General features: G+C 40.3%; 1 protein-coding gene across 1 annotated transcript in view; it reads left to right on the forward strand.

The window, feature by feature from the left end:
- CATSPERE (catsper channel auxiliary subunit epsilon) overlaps positions 1 to 15,889 on the forward strand; it is a 199,876-nt gene that overhangs the window by 145,108 nt on the left and 38,879 nt on the right. The window contains exons 10-11 of the mRNA XM_004700170.1: positions 5,289 to 5,322; positions 5,416 to 5,495. Of these exons, the coding sequence (XP_004700227.1) occupies positions 5,289 to 5,322; positions 5,416 to 5,495 (114 nt within the window). The remainder of the gene's footprint in view (positions 1 to 5,288; positions 5,323 to 5,415; positions 5,496 to 15,889) is intronic.

The raw sequence follows: 15,889 nt of genomic DNA on the forward strand, positions 1-15,889 counted from the left end.
CTTACAAATCCGGCTAGACTAGAGCATGTACACTGTTACAGATAAGAGCTGAAAACACAGGGAATCCAGGACAGATAAACCTCTCAGGATCAATAATGAGAGTAGCGATACCAGGAGGGTAAGGGAAAGGTGGGGGAAGAAAAGGGGAACTGATCACAATGATCTACATATAACCCCCTCCCTGGGGAACGAACAATAGAAAAGTGGGTAAAGGGAGGCATCAGTCAGTGAAAGACATGAACAAATAATAACAATTTATAAATTATCAAGGGTTCGTGATGGGGGGAGGGGGAAGGGAGGGGAAAATGAGCTGATACCAAGGGTTCAAGTAGAAAGAAAATTTTTTTAAAATGATGATGGCAACAAATGTACAAATGTGCTTGACATGATGGATGTATAGATGGATTGTGATAAGAGCTGTAGGAGCCCCAGTAAAATGAAAAAAAATGTGAATCTAGGAAAATTGGAAGTTGTCAAAAATAAAATGGACTATATAAAGACCGATATAGTAGGCATTAGTAATCTGAAGCTAAACTGGACTGGAATTGGCCATTTTGAATCAGAAAATCATATGACTTACTATGCTGGAAATGACATCACCAAAAAGAATGGCATTGCATTCAATGTCAGAGTACATTTCAAGATCTGTCTTGCAGTACAATGCTGTCTGTGATAGGATTACAGTATATCTATCCACATTCAAGGATATCTGTTCATACAATTATTATTCAAATTTATGTACCAACCACTAAAGCTAGTGATGAAGAAATCAAAGATTTTACCAACATCTTCAGGCTGAAATGATCAAACATGAACTCAAGATGTATTGATGATTATCAGTGATTGGAATGCAAACGTTGGGGAAAAAGAGGAAGGAATGGTAGTTGGGAATATGGTCTTCGTGATAAGAAATTAAGCCAGAGATCACATGATAGCATTTTGCAAGACTAAGAAATTCTACATAGCAAATACTTTTTTTCCCCAACTACTCAAAAGGTGACTATACGCGTGGACTTCTCCAGATGGAATATACAGAAATCAAATAGGCTATATCTGTGGGGAAAGTGATGGAGAAGCTCAATATCAGCAGCTAACATCAGGTCAAGGGTGGACTGTGGTACAGACCACCAATTGCTCATAGGTAAGTTCAGGTTAAAGCTGAAGAAAATTAAAACAAGTCCACCAGAGCCAAAATGCCCACCTGAATTTTGATAACTACTAACGGACAGATTTGACATATTGAACTCTAATGACAGAAGACCTGAAGCGCTGTGGAGTGACATCAAGAACATCATGTATGAAAACAGTAATGAGTCATCAAAAAGACAGGAAAGAAAGAAAATGTCTCGATGGATGTGAGAAGAAATCCTGACACTTGCTGTTAAGCATAGAGTCGTCAGAGTAAATGGAAGAAACGATGAAGTAAAAGAGCTCAGTAAAACATTTTAAAGCATCTCGAGATGACAAAATAAAAATTAAATGTAATGTGCAAAGACTTAGAATTAGAAATCCAAAAATGAAGAACACGATCTTAAACTGAAAAAATGCAAGTCTCTAGTTGCAATATTGAAAACTTCTATGGTCAAAATATTGAATGATGCAAGAAACATCAAAAGAAAGATGGAAAGAATATACAGCCACTATACCAAAAAGAACTAGTCCACATTCATTTATTCCAAGAAGCAGCATATGGGCAAGAACTAATGATACTGAAGGAAAAAAATTCAAGCTGAATTGAAAGTATTAGCCAAAAACAAGGATCCAGGAATTGACAGAATAGCACTTGAAATGTTTCAACAAGCTGAAGAAGCCCTGGCAGTGCTCACTCATCTATGCCAGGAAATTTGGAAGACCTGGCCAACTGATTGGAAGAGATCCATCCATATTTGTACTCATTCCATGAAAGGTGACCCAACAGAATGGGAAATTTTATAGAACAATATTGATAGCGCATGAAACTAAAATTTTGCTGAAAACCATCCAACAATGGTTGCAGCAGTACATTGACAGGGAACTGCCAGTTCAGGCCAGATTCAAAAGAGAATGCAGAGCATTCAAAGCAAAGAATACCAGAACTATATTTGCTTCTGTGCATTATTGATCATACCAAGGCATTCAACTCTGTCGATCATAATAAATTATGGACTGCCTTGAAAAGAATGGGAATTCCAGAACACTTCATTGTGTTCATACAAAGCATGTACATGGATCAAGAGGCAGTTGTGTGAACAGAACAAGGGAATACTACATGGTTGAAAATCAGGAAAGGTGTGTGTCAGGGCTGTATCCTCTCACCACACATATTCAGTCTGTATGTTGAGCAAATAGGGAATGCAGGCTTAGATAAATAAGAAAGTGGTGTCAGGTTTGGAGAAAAGCTTATTAACAACTTACAATACTAACATGACACAACTTTGCTTGCTGAAAATGAGGGTTTGAAAGGAGGACTTGAAGCACTTACTGAGGAAAATCAAGAATTATAGCCTTCAATATGTATTACAACTGGATGTAAAGAAACCCAAAATTCTGACAACTAGACCATCATGATAAATGGCAAAAAAATAAATAAATAAAAAGTTGAAGTTATCAAGGATTTCATCTTGCTTGGACCCATAACCAATGCTTATGGAAACAGCAGACGAGATCAAATGCCATAATTGCATTGGGCAAATCTGCTACATAAGATCTCTGTAAAGTGTTGAAAACCAAGGATGTTATTTTGAGGTCTAAGGTGTGCTTCCCCAAGTCATATTTTCAATTGCCTCATATGCGTGTGAACAAGGAATACTGAAGAAAAATTGACATCTTTGAATTATGGTGCTGGTGACAAATATTGAAAGTACCATGGACTGCCAAAAGAACAAATACGTCAGTCTTAGAACAAGTACAGTCAGAATTCTCCTCTCAAGCAAGGATGGCAGGAATTCCTCACCTACTTTGGACATATTAGCAGAAGAGGCCAGACTCTGGACAAGGACATCATGCTTGATAAAGTACAGGGACAACGAGAAAGAGGAAGGCTCTCAACAAGATGGATTGAGACAGTGGCTGCAACAATGGACTCAAACATAAGAACAATTGTGAGGGTGGTGTGGGACCAGGCAGTGTTTTGTTTGGTTGTACATAGTGTCACTATGAGCTGGAAATGGCACCTAACAACAACAACATGTTCAGGGTCACGCTGCGACTCTTCTGGACGTGTTTTCATTTTCTTCAGCTTCAACTTGAGCTTGCATATGACCGATTGATGGTCTGTTCCATAGTCGGCCTCAGACTTATATTGCATGTAGCCATGGTCTCTTTCTACAGATAGTTAATTTGACTGTTTATTCTCTCTGGTGAAGTCCAAAGTATAGTCATCATTTATGTTGCTGGGGGGAAAAAGGATATTTGCAATGAATAAGTCTTGTTCTTGCAAAATTCTGCTATGCAATTTCTGGCATAGTTCCTATTGTCAAAGTGTGTTTTCTAGCTGTGTTAGACAGGGTTCTCTAGAGAAACAAAACTAGGACACTTTTGAGTTTAGATAGTTAGATAGATAGATAGATAGATGATAGATAGATAGATAGATAGATAGATAGATAGATAGATAGATAGATAGATAGATAGAATATAAGAAATGAACAGCTAATTATCCACAGAGCAGTACAAATGGCACAGTTCAACTCACATCTGTGAGACAGTTAATATACTGGCAATCCTTCAACTCACGTGGGCTGCTGGGTGCAAGTCAAGGAAGCAGACAGCTGAGTCTCCTGTAGAGCAATACAGGCAGTCCGGCCACAGGCAGCAAACAGCAGGGCAGGTCACCAACAGTCAGCTAGATGGCAGGGTCCGGCAGTCCCCAGCTCAAGTGATGTATACACCAGCAGTGTGGCGAAACAGGTCTTGAAGGAACCTCAAACTATAGTCACACAGTCTATGGGTTGGGTGTCCCACAGGTAGTGTAGCTCGCAAGTTGAGGCAGAGAACTAGCTAAGATAGCCGAACACTGGTCCGGACATCAGAGAGCAGGAGACAGAAAGGTGAGGTACACCAAGCCATTTATCTCTTTGTCTTTCAATTAAACTGCAACCTTACTAATTCCACATGTGTCTATTGGCCAGGTTGCCACAATAATCCTACCTATCACACCAGCTACCAAGCATTCGTTGTTTAAAACTTTCACATTCTATTCATCTTTTCCTTCTTTGTTATACAAACATAGTTATAAAAAAAATTTAGGCCATCTCAAGAGGTTATTAGTCTACAGCCTTTGAGATATTTGCAATAGTTTTTGAAAAGCATTGAAAAGAGTTTTTTTAAGAGTTATTGAAGACTCTTAATTAAGCTCAATGAAAGAATGTTTAACCAATAGCCTTTTATTATTTTATTTTAATAAACTTTTAGGCAGTTTGGGAGGATTCGGGAGCCTAGAGGCTCCAGGTTGCAATGCATGGTTGGTGGAATACAAGGGGTAAGAAAAAAATGTTGAATAGCTGATGAAGGCATTGCCTTTTCTGTTTATGTAGCATCTGGTTCTTAATGTTAAGGATACAGAGTAGGTGCTCTCAACTATTGTGAAAATTTCTTGAGTTCTGTTTCCTTGGATGAAGTATGATATATAGAGTATGTGGCTTGTGAAGTTGATTTAACTTCAAAGATTGACAAGACCGGAAATATGTGGGAGAGGGTGGTTTTAAGGAGTAAATATATGAGTTCATTAAGGGTAAGGATTCCATTTTAGCAAGAAATATACATTAGGAGATAACTGAAGTTTTAAACTATAAGCCTATTTTTACTGATTTTAAGCTAGGTTATTCTTTGACCAATTAACATTTTGAAAAGAACTGCATTGGAATAACAAGATGAACATGGGTTTTATGGTCATCCTCTTTCTTAGTAGTAAAGCAAAGCTTGTAGCCTTGATCAAATTTCACATAATTCCTGACAACTGTGTCATTTGCACAATTAGAGGATAATAATTCACACCCTGTTGGTTATTGTAAAAATGCATTATTATATGTGAAAATGTCTGAAACATAGTAAACATTCAGTACTTTGTATTTATAGGTAACTTTTATTTTTTGACATATCCTTATCTATAAAAAAACATATATTCTTATCCCCCAAACCTAAATAGTGGTTTGAGTGGCTTAAAAAAAAAGAGGAGGAAAGGTAAAATTGAAATGACTTGAATTCTTTAGTAACAAACATGTTCATCTTAAACAAACGATAAAGAATTGATTTTTTGTTTTCAAATTTGAAAAGAAGAAAATGAAGTAGATAATTCAAAATGTCTTTCATAGGTCATATCTGAGGCATCAACCACTTGAAGACTTGGTAAGAAAGTTATAATGTAACTGGGCCAAATATATAATCTCTTTATAGATAGGTTATATATTTGTATATACTAAAACATTTTTCATTTTCTAGAAAGTCAGGTATGATACAAGTCTATATGGATGCCTATGGAGACTGGATTTCAGAAGAGAATTTCAGCCTGTCCTTCAATTGTAAGTATATTCTCTCCAAAATTTTTCACTTATTGTGAAAGCTTCAAAGTACAAATATGAAAACAGGCTTAAATAATTAATCACATAAATAATAATAAATGTTTTGGGTCACCCAATATATGTAAGATTTGGTTTCCAGTACAGGTATACTTTGTTTTAATGCATTTTTTCTGAGACTGAAACAATTTTTACAAATTGAAAGTTTGTGGCAAATTGCTTTTTACAAAATGAAAGTTTGTGGCAACCTGCATACAGCAAGTCTGTTGGTATCATTTGTACAGTAGCATGTGCTCAAGTGGTGTCTGTGTGTCACATTTTGGTAACCCTCACAATATTTCAAGCTTTTCCACAATACTACTATACAATCGATAGGCTATAATATAGTGTAAATATAACTTTTTTATTCACTGGGAAACAAAAAATCTGTGGAACTCACTCTACTATGATATGCATTTTATTGTGGTGGTCTGGAATTGAATCTGGAATATCTCCTAGATATGCTTATATTGTTGTTGTTGTCAGCCAAGATTCATCTGACATCAGCAATGATCTCCCTCTTTCCTCGTCTTCTTCTAAATCGAGCCTGAACTTCTGGCAGCTCCCTGTCAATGCACTAATATAACCCTTAATGGATGATCTTCAGCAAAATTTAAATAGCATGTGATATCAGTGATACTGTGCTATAATTTGCACATTCTGTTGGATCATCTTTCTTTGGAATGGGTACAAATATGGATCTCTTCCAATCAGTTGGCCATGTAGCTGTCTTCCAACTTCCCTGGCACAGAAAGGTAGGTGCTTCCAGGGCTTCATCAATTTGTTGAAACATTTCAGTTAGTATTCTGTCAATTCCCAGAGCATTTGTTTTGGGCTAATGCTTTCTGTGCAGCTTGAACTTCTTCGTTTAACGTCATTGGTTCTTGCTCATATGCTGTCTCCTGAAATGATTGAATATTGACTAGTTCTTTTTGCTACACTTACTCTTTGTATTCTTCACATCGTCTTTTGATGCTTCCTGCTTCATTCAATATTTTCCCCATCGAAGTTTTCAATATTGCAACTCAAGTCTTGAGTATTTTCTTGAGTTATTTCAGTTTCAGGTCTGCTGAGCATGTTCTTCTTCTTTTTTTTAAACTATATAATATTCCCTTATCCTGTTTGAATGAAGGCCTGTTGGTTTATAGACAGGTTCTGCATGAGCACACTTAAGTGTTTTGGAATTCCCAATTCTTTGCGATATTAACAACCACATCAGAGATCTAGATATGTACACTAATTTTGCAATGATCATCCACCTCTGTCTACCTGGTTCTAAAAGCTTAATTAATCAAGATTTATATTCCCCTCTGATAAATAGTTGATTGGATATTCGATAGTCTACTGTGTATTTCTAAGCTCAGTGTATTTCTAAGCTAAACTAGACACTGAGTCTTATCAATCTTATGATCCCTCTACTGTTTGGTTAATTATCTTAGGAAGACTGAAGGGAAATGCTTAATCAAGTGATTCTTAGTAGCAGAGGTACAGTCAAATTACTCCTAACAATAGAACGGATACAAAATTCTAAGAGTGCCATTTCAGTAGGATTTCTCTGATCTTCCATCTTTCACATGGCTTCTCATCTGCCTCTTGACCTCATAGAAATTTCCAGTCCTCTTGATTCCTCCCCTCCCCCTTCCCTACACATCAATTACCTCTTGGTCTCCATCCTTCCCTTGAATCTGATGGTTGATTATGATGAGACTTCCTCTCTCACCAGTATCTTAACTTAATTCACATCCTGTTTTTCCACTTGCAGCTTCACATCCAGTCCTTGGATGTTAAAACATGCCTTCTTCATTCATGTTGATACCAGCCAAAGAAAGCCAAACAACAGTGGAGACTGGACCACCATAGATTCATGTTGTCTTACCTCAGCGGTGTCTTTCATGTTGCTGAGAAATGGTTTTACTGATCCCTAATTAGCTCCTTCTTGTGGTCTTCAGAGACCCTTGATGTCTTCCTAAGATCCTCAGTCCTTCTCAGTTTACAGATGGCACCCCTTCCTATTTTATGCAAATAAATAAAGCTATCAGACATCATTTTTCACAACCCCCAAATTCCTATTTCCAAACTGGTCATTTTATTTGTAAATCATTTTACAGGGGGCTCATACAACTCTTATCACAATCCATACGTAAATTCATTGTATCAAGCACATTTGTACATTTATTGACCTCATCAGTCTCAAAACATTTGCTTTCTACTTGAGCCCTTGGTATCAGCTCCTCATTTTTGCCACTCCCTCCCTCACCCTCCCTCCTTCACGAAGGTATAATTTATCCCTTGATAATTTATAAATTATTATTATTTTGTCATGTCTTACACTATCCGATGTCTCCCTTCACCCACTTTTCTGCTGTCCGTTCCCCAGGGAGGGGTTTATATGTAGATCATTGTGATTTGTTCCCCGTTTCTCCCTCACCTTCTGCTTCCCCCCTTGGTAACTCTACTCTCATTATTGGCCCTGAGGGGGTTATCTGTCCTCCCAGAGATCCTTCTGTAAAGGGATGTCCAGTTGCCTACAAATGGGCTTTGAGTCTCCACTCCACATTCACGATATGATTTTTTTTGTTCTTTGATACCTGATACCTGATCCTATCAACACCTCGTGATCACACAGGCTGATGTGCTTCTTCCATGTGGACTTTGTTGCCTCTTAGCTAGATGGCCGCTTGTTTATCTTCAAGCCTATAAGACTCCAGGTGCTTTATCTTTTGATAGCCAGGCACCATCGGCTTTCTTCACCACATTTTTGCCCATGCACCTATCTTTTCTTCAGTGATTGTGTGGGGAAGGTGAGCATCACGGAGTGCCAGGTTAATAGAGCAAAGTGTTCTTGCATTGAGGGAGTACTTGAGTGGAGGTCCAAAGTCCATCTGCTACCTTAATACTAAACCTATAAATATATGCACATAGATCTATTTCCCCATCATCATATATAAATATATTTACATATGTACATGCCTGTATTGAGACCTCTATAAATGTCCTTTGCCTCCTAGTTCTTTCCTCTATTTCCTTTTGCTTTCCTCTTGTCCCACTATCCTGTTCAAACTTCATCTGGGTTTCAGTAATTACGCTCAGTTACATTGCCGTTGATCAAGCCCTACCAGGCCTCCTACACCCTCCTCACCATCAATTTTAGATCACTTGTTGTTCCCTTGTCCCCGAGGTTGTTAACACCCATTTCCTTTCCCCTGCCTCCCCTTCTCCCATGTCGCTCCTGGAACTGTCGGTCCAATTATTTTCTCCTCCAGATATTTTATCCCACCTATCTTATTTAGATAGACCTGCAGAGACAATAATATGCACACAAAAAAACAAGACAAAGCAAAACAAAGCAACAAAAGAAAACAAAACAACAACAAAAACCCAACAACAGTTCAAGGTCTGTTTATTGACTTTTAGGAGTGTTTTCCAGTCAAGTCTGATGGTGTGCCATGCCCTGGCCACAAAGTCTATTTTTGGCATTCCCTGGGGACTTAGTTGCTCTGCTCCCCTTGCTGTTCTGTTGCACACCCTGAGTGTTTCGCCTCAGTGTGGTGAGGTCAGATCGGGCACAATTCCTACACTGTGTCTCCAGTGTTGCCCCCCCTAGTGCTATGGGTCAGTGAGGGACATCATGTCTTGTCCTGGGGCCAGCCCTATGGTCCTCTCTGTGCTTTGGCTGCTCTGAGCAAGAATATTGTCCTCAGGGCTTGATGGACCAAGATGTGTTCCACTCTTTCTTCCTCCCCCTTCATTTTCTCCTGTGTGCTCTGATCAGATGTGTCCCTCTCCCTGAGCTGCAGCTTCAGTGCTGTCCTCTGAAGTGACTTCTTCTGCGAGGAGGTGTGGGGCTGTCCATGTAGTTGGGATTGGAGCCGGTCCCTCAGACTGGTCAGTTTCTGTATTCATTTTCATTCCTTTCTCCCAAGTCTTAAAGGGTATTATTCCCCTTTTGATCTTGCTCCTTGGGCCTTTAATCCCACTTTTCCAATTTCCTCATGGAAACAAATAGAAAGGATCAGTAATTAGAAATTATAGTGCTGTTAATAGAAATGAACCAGAGATCACATGAAAGAATTTTGCAAGATCAATAATTAATTGTGAATACCACTCTTATCCAACAACATAAACAATGTCTACACATGTGGACTTCACCAGAGGAAATACACAGAAATCAAATAAACTCCATCTACGGAAAGAGACCAGGGAGAAGCTCAATATCATCAGCCAAATAAGGCCAGGGATTGAGTATGGAACAGACCATTAATTTCACATCTTCAAGTTCAAGTTGAAGCTGAAGAACATCAAAACAAGTCCATGAGAACCAAAATGCAACTTTGAATATATTCCATCTGAGTCCAGAAAACACCTCAAGAATAGATTTGACTCATTGAACATGAATGATTCAAACCAGATGAGTTGTGGGATGACATCAAGAACATCATGCACAAAGAAACCAAATGGACACTACGACTGGAAAGAAAAGACTGAAATGGATGCCAGAAGAGACTCTAAAGCTTGCTTTTAGTGATAAAGAAGCAAAACAAAACAAAAACTGGAAGAAATGAGGAAGCAAAAGAATTGAACTGAAAATGTCCAAGGGCAGCTGGGGAAGACAAAGTGTTATATGTGCAAAGACCTGGAGTTAGAAACTACATTGAAGAACATGCTTAGCGTTTCTCAAGTTGAAAGCACTGAAGAAAAATCCAAGCCTCAAGCTGAAACGTTGAAGGATCCTATGGACAAAATCATGAACGATGCAGGAAAACAAATTAGGTGAAATTCAACCATTTCAGGAGGCAGTATATAATCAAAAGCCCGTGGTATAGAAGGCAAAAGTCCAAGATGCACTGAAAGCATTATTGAAAAAGAAGTTTCAGGAATTAACCGAATAACTGTGGGAAAGTAAGGACTGGAAAGAGGGTGTATGCAGATGAATTCGTTATTCTCATATTTAAGAAGCCAGGGAGGCCAGGGTCCTGGGTGAAGGGAGGCCTTCACACTTGTGAGTCCGAGATGAGTCTCAAGCATATTCTCATAATTAAGATTAATTCCATAATATCCTCCCATAATACTGCTACCTTAAAGTTACCTCTTGCAAGCATATGGCTGATTGCTATATGGCAGGCAGCTTGATCTATAGGAACTGACATGTTGCTATTGCTCTCCTTGCTCAGGGACCAGTCACTCCCCTTACCTGCCCCCAGAAATGGTGTTAGGTTGCTCCTCCAATGAATCAGGGACCTGCAAAGTTAGGGTACAGCCCACTTTGTTACATATGTGGCCACCTGTAACTAGGGGGCCTTGCAGAACCCAAAAGTATACATTGATGTAACTCTCTCCTGGACCTGGGCCCTGATACCAGGGAGGAGGTGAGCACTCCAAAACCTTTGTCTGTGTCTTCATTTCTTTCCTTCAATTATACAACTTCCCCTTAGGACCCATCTATCTGGATGTGAGCTGGATCCCACAAATAACCATTGAAATATTTCAACAATTGGTTGCAGGGACGGAGACACTCATTCATCCAAACCAAGAAACCAAACCAGCTAACTGAGTAAAAAGGATCTATATCTGTACCCATTCCAAAGAAAGGTGTCCTAACCGAATGTGCAAAGTCTTGAGCAATATTATTATTGCAGGCAAATAAAGTTTTGCTGAAGATAATTCAAAACAGTTGCAGGAGTACATTGACAGGGAGCTTCCAGAAATCACACCAAATTCCGAAGAGAACATAGAAAGAGGGATGTCATTGTTGGTGTCAGCTGGACCGTGGCGGAAAGCAGGGAATACCAGAAAGATGTTTCCTTGTGTTTTATTGACAATGCCAAGGCATTCGACTGTAGATCATACCAAACGACGGGTAGCTTGAGAAGAACAGAACACTTCATTGTGATCATACGAACCCTGTGCCTGGATCAAGAGGCAGTTGTGCAAACAGAAAAAAGGAAATGCTGCATGGTTTAAAATCAGGAAAAGTACGTATCAGTGTTGCATCTTCTCACCTGACTTATTCCATCTGTATGCTGAGCAGATAATCAGAGAAATAATTACATGAAGAAGAATGTTGTATTAGGATGGGAAGAAGGCTTATTAGCAACCCACAGTATGCAGATGATACAGCCTTGCTTGCTAAAAGGGAGGAGAACTTGAAGCATTTGCTGATGAAGATCAAGGATAACAGCCTTCAGTATGGATTACAACTCAAGGTCAACAAGACCAAAATCCTCACAACGGGGCCCAAAAGTAACATCATGATAAATGGAGAAAAAGTCGGAGTTGTTAAAAACTTTATCTTGCTTAGATCCGCAATCAATGCTCGTGGAAGCAGCTGACAAGAAATCAAAAGATGCATTGTATTGGGTAAATCTGCTGCACAAGACTCTCTAAAAGTTGGGCGTCGAATAAGGAAGACCAAAGAAGAATTGATACATTTGAATACTGGTGCTGGTGAAGAATACTAACATTATCATGAACTGCTAAAAAAGATGGACTGATCTGTCTTGGAAGAAGTGTGGCCATGGTGCTCCTTAGCAGTTAGGATGCAAAGACTTTGTCTTACATACTTTAGACATGTTCTCAGGAGAGACCATTTCCTGGAGAAGGACAGCATGCTTGGTAAAGTGGAGGGGCAGCGGTAAAGAGGAAGACCCTCAAGGAATTGGACTGACGCAATGGCTGCAACAGTGGGCTCAAGGATGGTGCAGGACGGGGCAGTGTTTTGTTCTGTTGTGCACAGGGTCGCTATGGGTTGGAACAGACTTGATGGCACCAAACAATAACAGTAGGCAGATAAATAGATACTGAACGAGGAAGACAGAAGAAGAATTAATGCATTTGTATTAGGATACTGGAGATATACACACACACACACACACACACACATATATATAAAGTACTCTGCATTGTCAAAAGAACAAACAAAAGTGTCTTGGAAGAAGTACAATGACAATGCCCCTTGGAAGCAAGGAAGACAATACCGGGTCCTCATGTACTTTGGGCATGTTCTCAGGAGAGACAAGTCCCGAAAAAGGATATCATTTTTGGCAGATCACATGGCCAGCTAGGTGTCTGATTTACACCAAATTCCTTGATTGAATAGGTATGCCTCTGGAGCAAGGCTGAGGAGCATTCTATCGCTAAAAAGACAAAAGTGGATTCACATCAAAAGCAAGCCCTGGCAGTTTGATCAAGCTGAGAACATAAGTCATCCTAACTGCCCCCTTTGTTATCTCAGCTCCTGTGACAACCCATCCCCAAATAGAATATGGTACTGTAGAAGCAGCTTCAGGAAAAACTGATTGCTTTATTACCGCACAAGAAGTTCAGGAAGGCATTGTGATTTGTCCTGTCTAAAGGACTTGTAGATCAAATCAGAAGTGCCTCTGTACCAATTCCAAACTGAAACTGCCCCAGTAGAGAAGTTGCAAAGTGTATGGTAGTTAGTTACCATCTAGTGGTATTTCTAAATTTGTCAGGTATCCTTTTTAGTATAGTTTACATTTATGAAAATAAACCATACCTACATAGGTAATTCTCTTTAAAAGGCCTGCAGATCCACTTCAGAAAGGTCACAACCCTGAAATCCCTATGCAGTACAATTCCACCCTGCACACTTAAGCTTGCATGAGTTGAAATCAACTTGGCAGCACTGGTTTGGGTTTTGTAATTGTATTCACATGCTCTCAATGAAGGGGATCATGCAATTTATTCTTACTGCCACTAGATGACACTGTAGTTTAGTAATCCCGTGGCAGTCAAACGCTGTCAGTTCAGGAAGTTCACCTAAGATACAGCATAAGCTTTGCACTGTGTGGCACTTAATAATTCAAGAACCTGTTTGGCTTTCAGGATACCCAATTAAGTACGCTGTTGCTTCTAAAATTACTAGGATTAGAGCTTGCAAATGACTGACCCAGATCTCTGAAACTGAGCTCTCCTTAGAGTTTTAGAATTGGCTATGACCCTTCGCCCTCACCAAGAGAAGTCAAGCACCAGGAATCCTGAGTAGCTGCAAACCCAAACCCGTCGCTGTCATCGGGACGCTTCATGGCGACCCCATGTGCTTCAGAGTAAATCTGTGCTCCACGGGGTTTACGTGGTTAGGATCGTGTATTTTGTGAAAGGTTGGTGAGCCCCCCACCCCACCCCACCCCCAAAGGAACCCCAGCAGAATCGTCTGGAGAGCTGCTTCCAAATGCTCACAGCCTTGAACTCCGCAGCACTCGGAGTCGCCGGGGGTTGGAATCGCCTTGACAGTTTGGGTTCTTTTGAATTATGGAAGTAGATTGCCACGCCTTCCTTTAGCACTGCCAACAACCGCAAACTGTTGGTGCCACCAGGGGCCTTCAAGTACAACAATCCCCACGCAGTCATGCCGATTCGGGAGCTCACCTTTAGAAAGATGTTTGAAAATCTCCTTATGGTTTCTAAAAACTGTTGAAGACAGGAAGTAAATAGCTTCTCGGATACCACTCTCTGACCCTTAACATTTTTCTGCCTCATTTGTGAGAATAGGGCCCAGACTGCTTTTCCTAAGCAGCAAGTTGTGTGTCCTGCCTGGCCAGACAGAAACAATGGCTGTGAGGTCAGGCGGAGATCTGGGCAGCAAATAAGGCAATGCTGTCAAGAAGGACCCCTGGTGGTGCAGTGGTTAAGGTGCCTGGCTGCTAAACCAAAAGTCAGCATTGCAAACCCTCCAGCTGCTCCACAGGAAAACGACATGGCCGTCTGCTTCCACGGAGATTCACAACCTTGGTCATCCCGCGGGGCGGTTCTACACCGTCTACAATACCGTAGGGTTACTCGACACAGAAGGAACTCGGCAGATTGGGTTTGGATGCGGTCAAGGATTTCTCTCTCTCTCTCTCTCTCTCTCTCTCTCTCATTTACTAACAAATAGACCTTGAGATGGAATATCAGAAACTAGAGAAACACCCCAAGAGTCCACAGCCCAGAGAGAGTACCTGAGACCAGAGTGCTGAATGGAATTTCCATCCCAGAGGGTCAATTCTATTCAGAAATGTGGAAAATAAGATGGAAATGGAAGGCAGGTAACCTATTCTTCAGTCCCAAGCTCTCGTATGCAAAGCTGTGGCTTTTCCAACAAGTGAATTTAGCTTTGCCCTCAAGCTCCTCTTTCCAGAGTGTAACAACCGCAAAAATAATCTCAATAGCTTGAAGCAACATCTCTATTTAGATGTGCTACATTTGAGTAAATAGTCTAAGCTCATGTATCAAGGCCGGCATCTTGTCTGTGTCGGATTTCCAGCTGGTGCTTGCTCTTGGTATCCGTCACCACCTGTTCTCTGAGCAAGGACTATGCACGGCTATTGCTCCAGAGAACCCAGAGACTTCTGCTTCTCAACCTCCTCAATGTTTGCAGCTCCTCTGAGACTCAGTCTCTTCTCCCACCTGCCCTTTCCTGGCAGATCTGCATCATCTCAAGGCTCAGCAGAATTGTAGAGTGGAAGTCTCTGTACACAATAATCCAGCCCCACTGTTGTCTAGTTGATTCCATCTCAGAGCAATCCCATGTGTTACAGAGTAAAAGTGCTTCTTAGGGGTTTCTTGGCTTTAGTCTTTTTGAAGGCGGATCACCAGCCCTTTCTTCCATGGCACTGCTGGGTGGGCTCAAACTGCAACCCTTTGGGTTAGTCAAGCCTAAACTGTTTGCACCACCCAGACACCTGGGTACATAATGTTGTTGTGGAAGTGTTGTTGAGTTGACTCATAGTGACCCCAAGGAACAGAGACTCATCTATAGTGTTTTTTATGTTGTAACCTTTGTGGAAGCAGATTGCCAGGTGTTTCTCCTGAGGAGTCACTGGATGGAATTGAACTGCAAACCTTTTGATTAGCAGGCAAGCACTACCATTACACCACCAGGTGTCCTTTGATTCATAAAACTAAAAAAAACAAAACAAACAAACAAAAAACCAGACCCATTGCCCTCAAGTTTATTCAGACTCATAGCAACCCTGTGCAGACTTCCAGCGCTGTAAATCTTGGAACTGATAGCCTCATCTTTCTCTTATGGATAGGCTGATGGGTTTGAACTGTCAACCTTTTAACTTGTAATCCAATATAAAACCCACAGAGTTCCTTTGATATACAATAAACCTGAAAACCAAACCCACTGCTATCAAGTGGATTCCAATTTATATGAACCCCATAGAGCAGGAATGGAGAACCGCCAACTGTCTAAGGTCTGGTATTAATACCATGGGCTGCTATTGGTATCACTACCAGCTAGCATCGCACACCTCACCAAAGAAAACCAATTCACAATAGAGGTTAGTTAATTGAATGTTTGACAACATATAAAAGGCTAATTTTAAGCTGGTAATGTTGTTTGTTTGTCT

This window comes from Echinops telfairi, unplaced genomic scaffold (genome assembly GCF_000313985.2).
Source record: "Echinops telfairi isolate 266 unplaced genomic scaffold, ASM31398v2 ScPeMD7_7424;HRSCAF=8462, whole genome shotgun sequence".
NCBI lineage: Eukaryota > Metazoa > Chordata > Mammalia > Afrosoricida > Tenrecidae > Echinops > Echinops telfairi.